Source organism: Hyperolius riggenbachi, chromosome 2 (genome assembly GCF_040937935.1).
Source record: "Hyperolius riggenbachi isolate aHypRig1 chromosome 2, aHypRig1.pri, whole genome shotgun sequence".
Classification (NCBI taxonomy): Eukaryota; Metazoa; Chordata; class Amphibia; order Anura; family Hyperoliidae; genus Hyperolius; species Hyperolius riggenbachi.
This window is the reverse complement of record NC_090647.1, coordinates 495036814-495055232: the sequence shown is the minus strand read 5'-3', so window position 1 is coordinate 495055232 and position 18419 is coordinate 495036814. Positions and strand designations below refer to the sequence as shown.

At 47.5% G+C, this 18419-nt stretch overlaps 1 protein-coding gene across 1 annotated transcript in view; it reads left to right on the top strand.

Annotated features, from left to right (window-relative positions):
- The window catches only part of TTC3 (tetratricopeptide repeat domain 3), a 155620-nt gene that overhangs the window by 129684 nt on the left and 7517 nt on the right, over positions 1 to 18419 (top strand). Inside the window, 7 exon segments of the mRNA XM_068270424.1 lie at positions 1531 to 1630; positions 1866 to 1969; positions 2621 to 2705; positions 3301 to 3393; positions 4650 to 4984; positions 15403 to 15544; positions 15852 to 15968. Of these exon segments, the coding sequence (XP_068126525.1) occupies positions 1531 to 1630; positions 1866 to 1969; positions 2621 to 2705; positions 3301 to 3393; positions 4650 to 4984; positions 15403 to 15544; positions 15852 to 15968 (976 nt within the window).

Below are 18419 nucleotides of genomic sequence, written 5' to 3'. Positions count from 1 at the left end.
CAAAATAATATATTGTCGTCATACATTGTCATAGGGACATCATTTAAACGGTTTAATAATTGTGACAACTGGGCAGATAAAATGTCTGTTTTAAAATGAAATGTTCTCCTGTGGATAAAACTATAGAGGCCAAAAACAGAGAATTTTTTTTATTTTTCCCATTAAAACACATTTAGAATAAAATAATTCTTAGCAAAATGTACTACCCACAGAGAGCCTAATTGGTGGCGAAAAAAATGAGGTATAGATCATTTTCTTGTGATAAGTAGTAATAAAGTTATTAGGGAATAAAAGGGAGGAGCACTGACAGGTGAAAATTGCTCTGGCCGGTTAGGGTAAAAACCCTTGGGGGTGAACTGGTTAAACAGGCATGCAGCAGATCAGTTATTTCTAACATTCTTGTCAGATCTGACAAGATTATAGCTGCATGCTTGTTTCGGGTGTTATTTAGATAATGCTGCTAAATAGATCAGCAAGGCTGCCAGGCAACTGGTATTGTTTAAAAGGAAATCTTATGGCAACCTCCATATACCTCTCACTTCAGTTGTCCTTTAACCACTTGCCAACCAGGGGATTTTTCAGTGATCGGTGATGCGTGGGCTCTACAGCCCGCAGCACCGATCAGGAGTGCAGCAGGGCGATCAGACTACTCCCCTTTTTTCCCCATTAGGGGGATGTCCTGCTGGGGGGGTCTGATCGCCGCCGGCTGCATTTGCTTAGCGCGCTGGCTCTTCAAAGCCCCCCTCCGCAGCGTTCTGCGCCGTCTCGCCGCTCCCTCCCTTTCCCTGTGAGCTGCTCAGGACGGATTTCCGTCCTGCGCATTGAAGGATAGGCTTCAGCCTATCATATGCCGGCGATCCCCGGCCAATCAGAGGCCGGGGATCGCCGGTCTGCCTTACGGCGCTGCTGCGCAGCAGCGCCGTATGATGTAAACAGCGGGGATTTCTTCCCCGCCTGTTTACATTTTGCCGGCGAGCCGCGATTGGCGGCTCTCCGGCTGTTCACGGAGACACCCTCCGTGAACTGACATGGAGCGGCCGTTTCCATGGTAACCCGCAGACGACCAGTTTACGCCAATCGGCGTTAGCTGGTCGTCAAGAGGTTAAAGAGGACTTTCACATTAGACTTGCAGTCTAGTACTGGGGACAAGGACTGCCTACTTAGTGGAAGGAAAATACTAATGGGGGGGGGGGGGGGGGGGGTGTTGAGCATACTAGGATAAAGTAGGTGAGAAAAGATATGCATAAGGACTGAGATCCCCCTATTTTTGGATGTAAGCCTTAAGTCAAAGATAATGGAGGAGCAGTACACAAGAATGAGCCATGCAGTCTAACCCAGGACTGGATAGAGCAGCCAGGAGAGCTTTCCAGCTCACCAATCACTCTCATTTCATATCTACTGGAGGACAGTTGGGCTACATATGCTCTGTACATTTTAACTGCTTAGTTTAGTTCTGTTTCACCCGGTTATGTTCTGTTGTTCACTTTATTAGCTTCTAAAATGCACTTTTTTTTTTTTTTTTACTTTTAGCTACAATAAATTTGAGAGTGAAAAAGCCAAGTTAGAGAAACATGTAAAAAAGTGTGAGGAGGAATGTGAGGAGACTAAGCAGAGAACCATCGCTGCTCAGGTGAGTGACTGGCGGGCAATCGAGTGTTGCTTCTCCCCCCCCCCCCCCCCCCCCTCCTATTACTGTAGTGTGCATCCTTCACACGCCCCCATTCTCCTGCTGGCCATTACATTTGCCCCACTTAATATTTTCACTGAAGCGGCCAGTAAGCCCCACATTATCTGTTGTGCTAAAGAACATGGTTTGCCTTCCTTTAAGATCTTGTGGTGATAACAACATGTTATGTCTTCTCTAGGTGATCGAGTTGGAGAACCGGAAGCAGTCTGAGCTACAGAAGCTGAAGTTCAAAGCTGCTACCTTGGAGCAGAATATCAGTATGTTAAGGACAGTAGGCGGCAGGTAGGTGGACATTGCTGATCAGTCACAGATCGGGGGCTGCTGTAGTGGGTTTGATTGCTTTGAGCTGTTTATCTTTATGCCGGAGATTAGATTTCAGGCTACACCTACCCTCGAGCCCCCCCCCCTGTTGATTTCCAGTGGTTTGGATCACGCTGATTGACTCTGCTAGAAATCAGTTGCCCAACATTCCACTACGATCAAGTATTAGATGGATTTTATAACGGAAATCACTCAGTTTGGTTGCTTGTATTGGACAGGGGAAACTGATCGATCAGGGGCAATGGTAAATTGATGGCCCATAGCGTTGGATGCATTGCAGGAAGGTGTTTCTGTCACACACACTTCTTAACCCCAGGACCTCCTTGCAGCCCAGTGATTTTTAGATGGAAGCTAGTACTGTAGTGCGGAGGGAGGGGGATGGGAGGGAGGGCTGTACCAATAAACATTTGCATTACATTTGTTTATAAACTGGAGTTATTAGCATCTCTTTGACTTGCTCTGCTAGCCAGGAATGCTAATTCCCCACCATTATACAAAACAAATAGCTTTTGGGCGGTGGCATCTACTCCATTGCAGGAAGTTGTCAGCAGGGCTCCAGCCCTCATTTGTGGTCTTCATTGGTGTGGCTCATGGATGTGTTTTGCTTTCCAGTAACCCAACACTGCATGTGATGAAGCAGATCTCCGACATAGAGGCCCTCCTAATCAACTTGAAGAAGGAAATGGATACCTTGCAGGTAAGAGGCATGAGATAGCCAGTCATATATAGATGCCCAATCTGCCAATGAGCAACTACTGTCTGACCTGCTGTTTCCTCTTGCTCCATGGAATTGTACCTCTTTATATCAATCTGTCTATCTGAGAGTGATTGAGTTATGATGGGGACTACAGATCACAGGCAGATTTGATCAAAGTGATGGATTTTACTGGAAATTTCACCTTGTTTTACAGTTCTAGAAATGTTTACATCATCTGCCAGGCTTTTATGACTGTCTGGGCTCACTGTTACACCCTTGGTGTTGTCTTTGCATTACACTTCACTCCAATGCTTCCTCCTTCCGTCCTTATGCTGGGCATACACTGTGCGCTTATGCGCTGGAATTGCGCGGGCGTGTGGATCAAAAGTAATCTGAGAATGCTGGCCACCACTACTAGCTAGCCTAGTGCTAGCGCTAGCTGAAGCTATTAAACTAATCCGATCACTTAAAATTATAATGGGGGACTCCTGGGGGGGGCAGCTGGCGGTATGCCTGATGGTGTCGGGCATACCACTAAGGAGGTTAATCTAGTCCGTGTGAGCATTTTCTTGAGTAATGTTTTCTTATTTCTTAGACTCAGATTAACAAGAAAATAAACAGTACAAAAAGTGGTTTGAAGAAGAGTATTGAGACAGAGCCGCCTGGGTGCAGTCCACCAAGTGCCCCGGTAAGTATGCATATTGTATAGCTGCAGTGTCGTATAATCTCATCCCTTGCAAAGTCCAAAGCAGGTTAGCACACAAAGTAGCGTAATATAGCTCTTACTAGTAGACCCAAGCCCGTTTAAAAACTGGCTCTAGGTCTTTTTTTTTTTTTTTGTGCCAGTGCGCATGCGTGTGCCCGCCGCGCCCGTACCCACCCACCTCGCCCGCCCACCTCCTCCCTTGTCCCTTCCAGCCGTCCGTACTGCGCACATGCGCAGTAGGCAAATAACAGGGACACTGCCATCTGGACGCAGCGACACAGGGAGATAGTATAGGATTCCATCAGTTTTGTCTTAAGCCTATAACAAAACTGATTGAATAAAAGCTACATTGTGCTACTTGGTGTGCTAGCCTACTTTGCACGTTTCCACATGGTAGTGTGGCTAACTACTATGGGTCTTCAGGCAGAAAATTCAAAGTAATAGTGTGAGACTCTGTACCTTACGACCTGTACATGACACTGCAGACTGCTTCACGTAGGAGGGCCCATATCCTTCCTCTTCCCACTTCCATAGACCACATTTATAGAAAGACTCATACAGGATGGAGGTGTCCGTCCCCACCCCCCAATCTCCCAGCAAAATAAAGTATATGGGTAACTTTTACTGTAGAGGGTGCCCCCAGGACTGTAGGCACTTGCTTTACTTGTGGCCCCAAATGTAAGAATGGAGGGGGTACATCTTTAGTGAAAAGTTTTAATATAGAAGTGTGGTTTTAATTTGTTTGTTTTTTCCTTACTTTTCATAGTGGTGTATAGAAAGAAAGCCCCTGGCTGGGCTCCTGATCACATTATGCCTATTACCTCTGCCTCACCAATGCATGCTGGGAATTTTGATGTAAATAGAAGCTGCAGGGAGGGAGCCACTCAGTCATTCTCTACACAAAAGGAGTCTGTAGAGTCTTGCCATTATTCTTAGCACAATGGTCTGACAGATTGTGTGAATTGGATATATTGTTCATGTAGCCCCTAATACTGCATACAGGGACATAACAATGCCCCCCCCTGCTCATGTGTGGCTTCCTCCATCTGGATGAAATATCCTCAGTTCCAGGATTACTCTGCCTGCTTTACTGTCAGTGTGATGGAAAGTGAAGGCAGTTACTGTGGGGGGAGTGGCTTACAGTGGCTTAGAGCTCAATTACATGTAGTGATCTCAGCCGCTGCAGTCCTCTGTCCTAGTAAATACTGTACATTTCTTACGCCTATTTCTCTTTTCAGGTTTCTCAAAGCCACCCTTCACCATGCCTAACTCCTCCCCCAAGTAGTACCCGTCCTGCCCTATTAGGGGCTAAACCTTCTAATCCGCAACCTGCCAAATCACCCGCCAATAAGACTTCCGGTAAGAAGAAGGGCCAAGCGAAAGAGGCAAATAAAGCAGCTGCCAGCACCAAACCAAAGACCACAAATCCAGCATCTTCATCCAGTAACGGGGCTGCAGGCGCTGACCAAAGAAGACCTGTTCAGCCTGAGCCTAGACTGGTGTCTCCTGCTAAAACCACAGTGTTTGATAAAATCATACAGGAGCTGCATGACATCTTCCCCGTCTATAAGAGGTAAGTGTGCAGGAACCATATGTTCATATGAATAACACACCTCACCCTCCTACTGCCTGTGATGCCCCCACAGCACAACTTGTTCTCATTAAACACTGCCCTCTGTAGTTCTCTACACAAAAGGAGTCTGTAGCGGTCTGCTGGATACACATTGTGCCTGCGAGTGTATAGAGTTTTCACTCCACCTTCTCCTAAAGGAGTTTTACATTGCGGCAGATAGATGGTTGCCTAAATTTTTCCTTGATAAAGGGGCCCTTCGCAGCTCTGAAACATTGGCTTTTTCTTTTATACGGAATTAGTAAATCATTTTAGATATGTTCGCTTTCTACCCAGTTGAAGTTGCATAAGGGGCGTCATCCCTCTTTTTCAGCTGTAGCACTTCCCGGCATCACCAAGGTCCAATCCTGTAGTGTGTGCGAGACGACACAAACACTTGGACGCTAGGAAAATTAGCCTTGTTCAGTTTTGGGAAATGTTGGTTTTTAAACATTATATAACCAGGTCTCCTCCGTTACCCACCAAGAATCGGAGAGAGGGGTCAGCTACAGGGTAAAATGCCCTATGCTGGCTTTATAAAAAAGAAATCATTTGTATAGAGCCATAGTGATCTTGAAAGCATTCTATGCTACAGCCGTGTAGTTGGCTCAGTTATGAATCTGGCTTAATATTTGTCCCTTTCCCCACTAGAGGGCAGAGTCACTCCCTCTGCTATATATTCTGTAAGCTCACAGCAAAGGGAGGGTAGACTGATCTGACATTTACTTTATAATCAGAGAAGTATACAGGCAGCTAATTCACATGCTGCCAAAATATTGCAATAAGTAGTTTCCTTGAGGTCAGGGATGCAATAAGTAAATCTGTATTTGGGTAGAAAGGTGCTAAAGCTGATCTTAACCCAAAAAGGCCAGTACAGTGCTGACTAGTAGGCCTGAACGATTTTAGGAAAAGATTGGATTGCACGATTTCTGTCAAATTTCAATTCACGATTTTCTTCAAATCAAGCTTTAACCACTTAAGGACTGCAGTCATAAAACCCCTTAAGGACCAGAGCCTTTTTTTCCATTCAGACCACTGCAGCTTTCACGGTTTATTGCTCGGTCATACAACCTACCACCTAAATGAATTTTACCTCCTTTTCTTCTCTCTAATATAGCTTTCTTTTGGTGCTATTTGATTGCTCCTGTGATTTTTACTTTTTATTATATTCATCAAAAAAGACATGAATTTTGGCAAAAAAAAGATTTTTTTAACTTTCTGTGCTGACATTTTTCAAATAAAGTAAAATTTCTGTATACATGCAGCGCGAAAAATATGGACAAACATGTTTTTGATTAAAAAAAATCCATTCAGTGTATATTTATTGGTTTGGGTAAAAGTTATAGCGTTTACAAACTATGGTGCAAAAAGTGAATTTTGCCATTTTGAAGCATCTCCGACTTTTCTGACCCCCCTGTCATGTTTCATGAGGGGCTAAAATTCCAGGATAGTATAAATATCCCCCAAATGACCCCATTTTGGGAAGAAGACATCCCAAAGTATTCACTGAGAGGCATGGTGAGTTCATAGAAGATTTTATTTTTTGTCACAAGTTAGCGGAAAATGACATTTTGTGACAAAAAAAAATGAAAAAAAAAAAATTCCATTTCTTCTAACTTGCGACAAAAAAAAATGAAATCTGCCACGGACTCACTATGCTCCTCTCTGAATACCTTGAAGTGTCTACTTTCCAAAATGGGGTCATTTATGGGGTGTGTTTACTGTCCTGGCATTTTGGGGGGTGCTAAATTGTAAGCACCCCTGTAAAGCCTAAAGGTGCTCATTGCACTTAGGGCCCCTTAGCGCAGTTAGGCTGCAAAAAAGTGCCACACATGTGGTATCGCCGTACTCAGGAGAAGTAGTATAATGTGTTTTGGGGTGTATTTTTACACATACCCATGCTGGGTGGGAGAAATATCTCTGTAAATCACAATTTTTTGATTTTTTTACACACAATTGTCCATTTACAGAGATATTTCTCCCACTCAGCATGGGTATGTGTAAAAATACACCCCGAAACACATCATACTACTTCTCCTGAGTACGGCGATACCACATGTGTGGCACTTTTTTGCACCCCAACTGCGCTAAGGGGCCCAAAGTCCAATGAGTACCTTTAGGATTTCACAGGTCATTTTACGACATTTGGTTTCAAGACTACTCCTCACGGTTTAGGGCCCCTAAAATCCCAGGGAAGTATAGGAACCCCACAAGTGACCCCATTTTAGAAAGAAGACACCCAAAGGTATTCCGTTAGGAGTATGGTGAGTTCATAGAAGATTTTATTTTTTTGTCACAAGTTAGCGGAAATTGATTTTAATTGTTTTTTTTCACAAAGTGTCATTTTCCGCTAAGTTGTGACAAAAAATAAAATCTTCTATGAACTCACCATACTCCTAACTAAATACCTTGGGGTGTCTCCTTTCTAAAATGGGGTCACTTGTGGGGTTCCTATACTGCCCTGGGATTTTAGGGGCCCTAAACCGTGAGGAGTAGTCTTGAAACCAAATGTCGCAAAATGACCTGTGAAATCTTAAAGGTACTCATTGGACTTTGGGCCCCTTAGCGCAGTTAAGGTGCAAAAAAGTGCCACACATGAGGTATCCCCGTACTCAGGAGAAGTAGTATAATTTGTTTTGCGGTGTATTTCTACACATACCCATGCTGGGTGGGAGAAATATCTCTGTAAATGGACAATTGTGTGTAAAAAAATTAAAAAATTGTGATTTACAGAGATTTCTCCCACCCAGCACGGGTATGTGTAAAAATACACCCCAAAACACATTATACTACTTCTCCTAAGTACGGCGATACCACATGTGTGGCACTTTTTTGCACCCCAACTGCGCTAAGGGGCCCAAAGTCCAATGAGTACCTTTAGGATTTCACAGGTCATTTTGCGAAATTTGGTTTCAAGACTACTCCTCACGGTTTAGGGCCCCTAAAATGCCAGGGCAGTATAGGAACCCCACAAGTGACCCCATTTTAGAAAGAAGACACCCCAAGGTATTCAGTTAGGAGTATGGTGAGTTCATAGAAGATTTTATTTTTTGTCACAAGTTAGCGGAAAATGACACTTTGTGAAAAAAAACAATTAAAATCAATTTCCGCTAACTTGTGACAAAAAATAAAATCTTCTATGAACTCGCCATACTCCTAACTAAATACCTTGGGGTGTCTCCTTTCTAAAATGGGGTCACTTGTGGGGTTCCTATACTTCCCTGGGATTTTAGGGGCCCTAAACCGTGAGGAGTAGTCCTGAAACCAAATGTCGCAAAATGACCTGTGAAATCTTAAAGGTACTCATTGGACTTTGGGCCCCTTAGCGCAGTTGGGGTGCAAAAAAGTGCCACACATGAGGTATTCCCGTACTCAGGAGAAGTAGTATAATTTGTTTTGCGGTGTATTTTTACACATACCCATGCTGGGTGGGAGAAATATCTCTGTAAATGGACAATTGTGTGTAAAAAAATTAAAAAATTGTGATTTACAGAGATATTTCTCCCACCCAGCATGGGTATGTGTAAAAATACACCCCAAAACACATTATACTACTTCTCCTGAGTACAGCGATACCTCATGTGTGACACTTTTTTAGCAGCCTAGTTGCGCAAAGGGGCCCAAAGTCCAATGAGCACCTTTAGGCTTTACAGGGGTGCTCACAATTTAGCAACCCCCCCACATGCCAGGACCGTGAACAAAGCCCACAAATGACCCCATTTTGGAAAGAAGACACCCCAAGGTATTCCATGAGGGGCATGGTGAGCTCATAGAAAAAAAAAAATTTTGTCATAAGTGAGCGGAAAATGACATTTTGTGAAAAAAAACATACAACAATTTCTGCTAACTTGTGACAAAAAAATAAAATATTCTATGAACTCACCATGCACCTCACGTAATACTTTGGGGTGTCCTCTTTCCAAAATGGCATCATTCGTGGGGTCTGTCCTGGCATTTTAGGGTCTCTGCAATCATTACATGTATGGCCAGTATTAGGAGTTTCTGCTATACTCCTTATTTTGGGCATACGGGTACTGCACTCTGGGCTGAAAGGAAAAATGACAGTCAATCAATCAATCAATGTGGATGAAAAAATATCTGCCAAAAAAATGTGAAAAAAAAGAGGGGAAGGCGTCTGCCAGGACATAGGAGCTGCCACCCAAAAACGTCCACCCACTCAGCTCGTATGCCCTGGCAAAGCCGATTTATCCATTCACACCGATCGATGTGGATGAACAAATCATTGCCAGAGTTCTTTTTTGATACAAAGTGCTTGCCAAAGCATAGGAGCTCCAACACCACCCCTCAGCTCATATGCCTCGGCAAACGTATCTTTTTTACTGCAGAGGAGAAATCTCGTCCTGCAGCGCTGCATGCACCGACTTGTGTGTAATCTGACAGACACACAATGCTTCTGTCAGGATGCACCATCAGTGCTGCAGCTGGTTGGTCGGTCGGTCGGTCCACCTGGAAGGGTAAAGGATGGAAAAAAGAGAGAAAAACACACACAAAAAAAACAAGCAAGCAGCAAAGCAATAACTTCATTAACATCAACTTTTATAAACTTTAATGAACATTTTTAACCCAAACATTAACATTGGGAACCAAACATTAACTTTTTTGCTTACCTGTTTTTTTTATTTGTTTTTTTTTTTTTACCTTTCTGAGGACAAACCTCTCGTCCCCCATGGGACAATATGCAAAGTGCAAATCGCACAGAGATGTGGCGAAGTACATTATGCACTTTGTCCCAAGTGAAAGGAGAGGTTTCTGGCAGCACTGTGTATTAGGGTCTCTGGAAACCTGATGTCTGGGTTCACACTGCATATTGGCGTATCCGGTGGGTCGCGCGCACCGCATCGCCCCAAACAGACCTTCAGAGAATACCGCTAGAGTAGCATTCGACAGTAATCGCATTCGGCCTAGTAAGTAACTGCGTCGCCGTAGACTAACATGACTTCCGGGCCGACCCAAATTGCCACAGAAGCCACCCAGTAACGTAGGCATGCACTAGCGTTAAGTCAAGCACTTCCGGCGTAGGGGGGGGACCGCAAAGTGTGACTTTCGCTAGGCAATTTTCCCTAACGCATCACGCCAGTGTGAAATAGCACAGAGACCCTTGTGTGCCTACTGCTATGTTTGGAGTTCCCTACTCTCTAAAAGTGTATCTGCTCATGATACCTCTGGAAACACTCCCCTAGGCATAGACCAGGCTGGTCAGGACACATGGGACAGTAAACAGAGGTGTCACGCCTTGTTCCAGCCCTGCTGCAGACACGACAACGTTTTCTTGGGGTGCGTTGATTTGGGCCACACGGAATGGGAAAGGCGTAGTGCCTTTCATGCAGCCGGCTAACTGCATTTTGGGGTTGGGCCACGGCACCTCCTGGATACAGGAGTTCCATAACGATGTCTTCCTGGAATTTAAGGAACGCTCCAGTTCTCCCAGCCTTAGTGTAGAGAACAAAGCTGTTGTAAATACCCAATTGAATTAGATAAACAGACACTTTTTTATACCAGCGTCTGGTTTTGCGGGAAACTAAATAGGGCCCTAACATCTGGTCATTGAAGTCCACCCCTCCCATGTAAGCATTATAGTCGTGGACGGCGAGAGGTTTTTCAGTGACCTCAGTTGCCCGTTGAATTTGGACTGTCGTGTCTGTGTGAATGGTGGACAGAAGGTAAACGTCCCTCTTGTCCTTCCATTTCACCGCGAGCAGGTCATCTGTACACAAGGCAGCCCTCTCCCCCCGTGCAAGCCGGGTACTAACGAGCCGTTGGGGGAAGCCCCGGCGACTAGGCCGCACGGTGCCACAGCAGCGGATCCCTTCTATCTTTAAATGCTGATAGAGGGCCACACTTGTGTAGAAGTTGTCCACATAAAGATGGTACCCCTCCTGGAACAAAGGTGACACCAAGTCCCACACAATCTTGCCACTGCTCCCCAGGTAGTCAGGGCATCCGACCGGCTCCAATTTTGAGTCTTTTCCCTCATAGACCCTAAAACCATAAGTATAGCCTGTGGCCCTTTCACAGAGCTTATACAGTTTCACCCCATACCGGGCGCGCTTGCTTGGGATGTACTGTTTGATGCCAAGGCGCCCGGTAAAATGTATGAGGGACTCGTCTACACAAATGTGCTGTTCAGGGGTATAAGCATCTGCAAATTTTGATGACATGTGGTCTATGAGGGGCCGAATTTTGTGGAGCCGGTCATAAGCAGGGTGGTCACTCCGATGACAGGTTGTGTTGTCATTGAAGTGCAGGAAGCGCAGGATCATCTCAAACCGTGTCCTGGACATGATAGCAGAGAACATGGGCAGGTGATATATTGGGCGCGTAGACCAATAAGACCGCAATACATTCAATTTGACTAGACCCATGTTAAGGAGAAGGCCCAAAAAAGTTTTAAGTTCGGAAACTTGGAGTGGTTTCCACCGGTAAGCCTGGGAATAGTACTTATTCGGGTTGTCGGTGATGTATTGTGTGGCATAACGGTTGGTCTCAGCCACAATTAAGTCGTAGAGATCCTCGGTGAAGAACAGATGAAAAAAGTCTAGGGCCGTTACTAGATTATCTGTCTCCACCTGGACTCCAGACTGGGCGGTGAAAGGGGGCAGTACGGGTGCGGCGGAACCAGGGGATTGCCAATTGGGATTTGCCAGCACCTCTGGAAGACTATGGGTAGTACGGGCCCGTTTTCTTGGTGGCTGCGACTCGGGTCTTAATGCACGTGCCACCGAACCAGTTTCAACTTCCCTTCTGGTGCTCACCACTTCACCAGGGTCTACGGAAGTACTGGTGCCAGGTCCAGGAGATGCTGCGCTGCTGGTGTATGCCTCACCATGAAACCTCAGACCAGCGCTAGCACCACTCTGCTGCCCTTAGGCAGATCCTGCGCCACCTGCGGTCCAGTGACATGGGGTGTGGTACGCCTGGCTCTAGCCGGGACCTCAACCTCGTTATCGCCATCGGTCAGCGAGCCACTGCTGTCCACAGGTTCGTACTCTGACCCAGAAGATTCGTCGGATGAGATGTCCCAATCGTCCTCATCCGACTGGGCCATGTACCTGAGAACCTCATCATCGGAATACCCCTTTCTTGCCATGGTGGGCTGCTAAATTTAGGGGGTATTCCTCTGAGACTACCCAGGAAAAAGCGCACCTACCTAGCAAAAGGGAGTACTTGCGGAGCAGAAAGCTGTGGTCACTGAGTTTTGGAAAAAAAAAATCAAAACTGATCTTTACAGTGCCACAGCTATTGTACAGTGTTTTTTGCAGTGATCAGAAAAAAAATTCTGTCACTGCGGTGGGGCAGGCTGAACGCAAGTGCAGGCGAACGATCAGGCCTGATCGGCAAACACTGCGTTTTTAGTGGATCCTAATGACCCCAATATAGATCTGTGTGCGATCAGTAATGATCACTTACAGATACTATATAGTACCAATGCTGATTAGCGACAGTGATGACGCTAATCAGCGACTAATTAGTGACTGTGGTGCGGTGGGCTGAGCGCTAACTGACACTAACACAGGGGCCTAGCTAACTGGCCTAACTGTTAACACTAGTGATACTAAAAACTAAAAACACTATTTTTAGATCACTAGGATAGTGACCGGGGGGGGGGGGGGGGGGGGGGGAAATCAGGGGGCAATCAGACAGCAATGGGGGCAATCAGAAACAATCACAGACAATCAGAGGGCAATCAAGGCAATTACAACACAATTAGAGCCAATAAGAGTGATTAGAGGGCAATCACAGCCAGTCAGCGCAATCAAAGCCAATCGCGGGGCAATCGAAGCCAATCACAATACAATCGAAAACCAATCACGGGACAATCGAAGCCAATCACGGGACAATCGAAGCCAATCACGGGACAATCGAAGCCAATCACGGGACAATCGAAGCCAATCACGGGACAATCGAAGCCAATCACGGGACAATCGAAGCCAATCACGGGACAATCGAAGCCAATCACGGGACAATCGAAGCCAATCACGGGACAATCTAAGTCAGTCACAGGGCAATTGAGACAATTGGAGCCAATCAAAGCACAATCAAGCGTTACAGACAGGAGATTAGATATACACAATGGCAGGGGGGTGATCTAGGGCAGGGTGGAGTGATCAGAGGGAGATATAAGGGCAGGGGGGAGGGTGATCAGGAGCCTGCAGTGACGGGGTGATTGATAGGTGATCGGTAGGTAATTACAGAGGAGAAAATAAGCAAGCAATGCACTGGCGGGGGGTCTGTGGGCGATCTGAGGGTTCGGGTGGGTGATTGGGTGCCCGCAAGGGGCAGATTAGGGTCTAATCTGATGGGTAGCAGTGACGGGGTGATTGATAGGTGATCAGAAGGTAATTACAGGGTAGAATATATGCAAGCAATGCACTGGCAAGTTGATCAGAGGGGGTCTCAGGGCAATCTGAGGGGGTGGGCGGGTGATTGGGTGCCCAAAAGGGGCAGATTAGGGACTGATCTGATGGGTAGCAGTGACAGGTAGTGACAGGGGGTGATTGATGGGTGATCAGTAGGTGTTTAGAAGAGAGAAAAGATGTAAACAATGCACTTGGTAGGTGTTATGAGGGTGGGCCTGTGGGCGATCTGAGCGTGTGGGTGGGTGATCAGATGCCCGCAAAGGGCAGGTTAGGGTCTAATCTGATGGGTGGCAGTGACAGGTGATGACAGGGGGTGATCGATGGGTGATTGACAGGTGATTACAGAGAATAGCTGTATACAGTACAGGGGGGGGGAGGTCTGGGGGGGGGTCTGGGGAGGATCTGAGGGTGTGGGGGGGTGATCAGGCGCCCCCAGGGGGAAGTTTAGGACCTGATCTAAAAGATAGCGTTGACAGTTAGTGACAGGGGGTGATTGATAGGTGATTAGGGGGGTGATTGGGTGCAAACAGTGCTGTCAGGGGGTGGGCAGGGGGGGGTCTGATGGGTGCTGTGGGCAATTAGTGTGCAGGGGGGGCAGGATCAGTGTGCTGGCATTTGGACTCACAGTGCTGCCTTCCTCTCTGGTGGTCGATCGAGCGCTGTGACCACCAGGGAGGAGGCAGCGTGTATAATACGCTTTGTTTACCTAACAAAGCGTATTATACACTTTCAATTGGCCATTTCAAAAAGTTGCAACCCGCCGGCGCTGCTGATTGGCCGGCGGGTTGACGTCACATGTGGGCGGAGCCTAATGCCGGCGATGCGCGCGCAGTCCGCGCGCGCGATCGCCCGCAATCCCCTCCCCCAGGACCCGACGCCATTCTGCGTTACGTGGTCCTGGGGCTGCCACTTTGCCGCCGCCAATATGAAGTAGGCGGTCGGCAAGTGGTTAATCGCTAATTTTTCAATGTGCACAGTAACCATTGCAAACATGCACTGACAGAAAATGACATTTGGCGCAAATTCACTGTGCCCCACTGCAGCAGACAAACTGCTATACACAACAGATTGCAATGCCACAATTTCACAGCGCCTCACTGCTGACAACAGCTTTGCAGAATAGGTGGCCACAGTCAGACACAGCACAGTCCTCAGCATTATCATGCTGACACACTTGTGCAGAGGAGTTGGAGGCAATACAAGCTTTGATTGATGGGCGTATGGGCGGAGTCTGCTCCCCGCCCAGCTAGTGATGTGCTCTTGGAGGCGCTAGGAGGAGTGAGCCATGCGAGATTGAGAGCCTGCAGGCGGAGTCACTGTTGCCCGCTTAGCTGATAGGCTGCAGTGCACAGGGGGAGAGAGTGAGCCTCCTCCCCTCCATCGCCGCAAGTAAGACCTGCTGCGACTAATGCTGGGCATACACGGCATTTTGCTTCCTTATCAATCGAACCGCTGATGGCTCGATTGATATCTGACAGGTCCGATGACCCGCCGGATAGATTCCCGCCGGCGGACAATAGCGGGGAATCGAGCGGGTGATAAAGAACGCCGGCGGGGATCGATCCGCGCGGACGAGCCGGCATCGTGCCAGCGGCTCAATCCGCCGCATAATTGGCTAGGTGTATGCCTAGCATAACACCCACTGAGCTGTTGCTGCATGGAGCGGCGAGCTGTGCACAGCAGAAGAGGGGACTGCTATACTGCCCGCAGAGGGGGATAAAAATCGCCACTATGACGATCATGGAATCGCAGTTTACGTGATCGCGATTTTGATCCTGAAACGTTTTATCGTTTAGGCCTACTGCCTAGTAGAGCACTGCCCTGCTTTTATCACTACTCCCGCCATATGTACCATAGTGGTCTGCAGCGTCCTCCTCTGAGATAGGTTTGTATTGCTGCTCCCCTGCTCTGGCGAGTCTTTGCTCCTGTAGAATGTTAGTCAGCAAATAACATTACTTATATACAACGTGAAGACTTAATTCATTTCTGGTGGTTTCTTTACAGTGCTGAGCTTGCCAACTTCATTAGAGACTTCCGCGTTCGAAATAATGGGACCCTGGCTGGCTTGACACATGAAGACCTTATTAGCCGGGTGACGGAACACATCCTGGACTACCAGGCCAGGACCCCTGCTCCACCCCCACCGGTAAGCAGATCCATTCCTGGAGCTATAAAACCAATCTTTCGTTGCATGAAACAATAGTATATTTTTTTTCCCCCTCTTCGTTTTTTTCTCTCAAAATCCCTGCCCCCTTTTATGCTTTTTCCCCTCTTACTCAAATTATTTTTTTTACCCTTTAATTTGCATCTATATTCTACACCCATCAAACGTCTCCTCTCCTCCTCTTTTTTTTTTTTTTTTTTTTTTTTTTACCATTTTGTCACTCCACTCTTAATTTTATTCTGCCTAAATGCATTGTCTATCCTGAACCTCTCTCGTCCATTTCATGCAGATCCCAATAGTGCAGAGTGCGCCCCGGCCAGCCCCTCCTGGTCCTCAGCCCAAGCAGCCTTGGAAAGTGGTCACTGCTGGCCCCAAAAACAAGTGGCAGACACCATTGGATTTAGAGGTGCGGAGTTCTACTTTTGTTCGGATGTGTTGTTAATCCAGCTAAAACCGTTTCAGTGTGGGGTAGACCTGGGAAGTGTTAAAACCTTGGTCAGATTTTTTTCTTCTCTGGGTTCCTGTTGAGATTTCCTCTCCATCCTGTCTGAATAACAGAATCGCTGGGAATGGCAGATGAAAACAGACAACAATAATAAGTTGTTTGGAGAGAGTGTTGCCATTAGAAGGTTGGTTTGTTTATTGCTGTTAGTATAGCTGCTGTGAGGTTCGTTAGTCTGTCCTGATGACTGGTGATTGCAGGGCTAGAGATATGTAAGGCTAGGGTCACAGTGGGTATTGCGATCCCTGTAACATGATCAATGAAAAGTATGCGTCGGTGTCAATGTGCACATGTTATGGTAATGCAGTCCGTTACGATGCTACATGCTGTTATACAGCAACACACCTGCTGCACTGTGAGCATCACATAGGCGGTGCATTGCAGTGTGGTAAGCCACGTTACAGAGCGTCTGTCATGCCGCTACGCACCACTGTGAACGTAGCCTCAGAGGTACATACTCTTTCTATACGCTTCTAAAAGATCAGTTAGACATTAAAGGTCACTGAGACTTAGGGATCTGGAGGCTGCCATTTTTATTTCCTTTTAAACAATACCGGTTGCCTGGCAGCCCTGCTGATCTCTGCCTCTAATACTTTTAGCCATAGACCCTGAACAAGCATGCAGCAGATCAGATGTTTCTGGCTGGATTAGCTGCATGCTTGTTTCAGGTGTGTGATTCAGACACTATTTCAGCCAAATGGATCAGCAGGATAGCCAAGCAACTGTTATTGTTAAAAGGAAATATGGCAGCCTCCGTATACCTCTCACTTCAGGTTCCTTTAACCACTTCAGGATTCTGCGTACGCATATGTACGCCCCTGAATCCTGAAGCGGTTTCCATGGAAACGGCCGCTCGAATGAGCGGCCGTTCCATGTCAGTTCACGGAGGGTGTCTCCGTGAACACCCTGCGAGCCTCCGATCGTGGCTCGCAGGGTAAATGTAAACAGGCGGGGAAGATCTTCCCCGCTGTTTACATACATACGGCGCTGCTGCGCAGCAGCGCCGTGACGGAGATCGGCGATCCCCGGCCTCTGATTGGCCGGGGATCGCCGGCATCTGATAGGCTAAAGCCTATCCTATCCGGCGCAGGACGGCTTTCCGTCCTGCGCCGCACACAGGGGACGGGAGAGGGAGGGAAGGCGGCAGAGGGAGGACTAGCGCTGCGGAGGGGGGTTTTGAGGAGCCCCCCCCCGCTAGGCACAGCAGCGCGGCGGCGATCAGACCCCCCCAGCAGGACATCCCCCTAGTGGGGAAAAAAGGGGGGAAGTCTGATCGCCCTGCACGATTTCTGATCTGTGCTGCGGGCTGAAGAGCCCCCGCAGCACAGATCAGCCAAACCACCCGGTATCCGGAAGTGGTTAAGGCTCCTTGCACAGTATATGCGATCTGTTGCAACACCAATATCACAATGTGATAGTGTCCTTGCGTGGCCATGCTAGTGATGTATCATGGTTAGGCTATGTCACTATCGCGCAGCACTGACAATATCAGCCGTTGCTAAAGAGCACACACTACTCTGCATGGACTGCGCGTAACGTGCGCTCATTCAGATTACCTCACGCTGCATAAAAGAACTCTTAATGATGGGCGCATTCCTTTTCATGAATAAACCTGATTGTGTGCCAAGAGTGCTCTCAGGATAATGCGCTGCATACAGTGCATTTAAAGTGTACCAGAGCTCTTGAAAATAGAAAGATTTATCCATACCTGGGGCTTCCTCCAGCCCCATACGTTCCGATCGCTCCCACACCGCCGTCCTCAGTCTTCCCGCAGCTCTGGTACCGGGTCCCCGCACTTCCGTCAGTCGGAGCCAGTCTGACGTAAAAGAAGTGTGCCATCTACATATCTCTCCAGCAGCTGCTGGAGAGATATGTAGAGTGCACTTCTCCTGCGTAGACTGGAGCCGACTGACGGAAGTGCGGGGACCCGGTACCAGAGCTGTGGGAAGACTGAGGACGGCGGTGTGGGAGCGATCGGAGCGTATGGGGCTGGAGGAAGCCCCAGGTATGTATAAAAAATTTTTCAAGAGCTATTGAGTCCCTTTAAAAAGTAACTAGCCGACCCGCGGCGTAGCATACGCCGCATAAGGGGGTAGCGGGCAGGAAGGGGGTATCGGGCACATCGGCGGGGAGGGGGGTCGGACCCCCCCTCCCTCACCTGGGTCCCCCATCTGCGCTCCCCCTCCAGTTTAAGGTCAGCAGCAGCCACCGCCACGATTAGTAAGAGGCAGCGGGTGGGGATGACTCACCTCTTCCGCGTTCCAGCGTGCAATCCACTGTCGTCACTTCCTGCAATGCTGCCCACTGTATTGTAAGTGGACAGCATTTCAGGCAGAAACGACAGTGGAACGCACA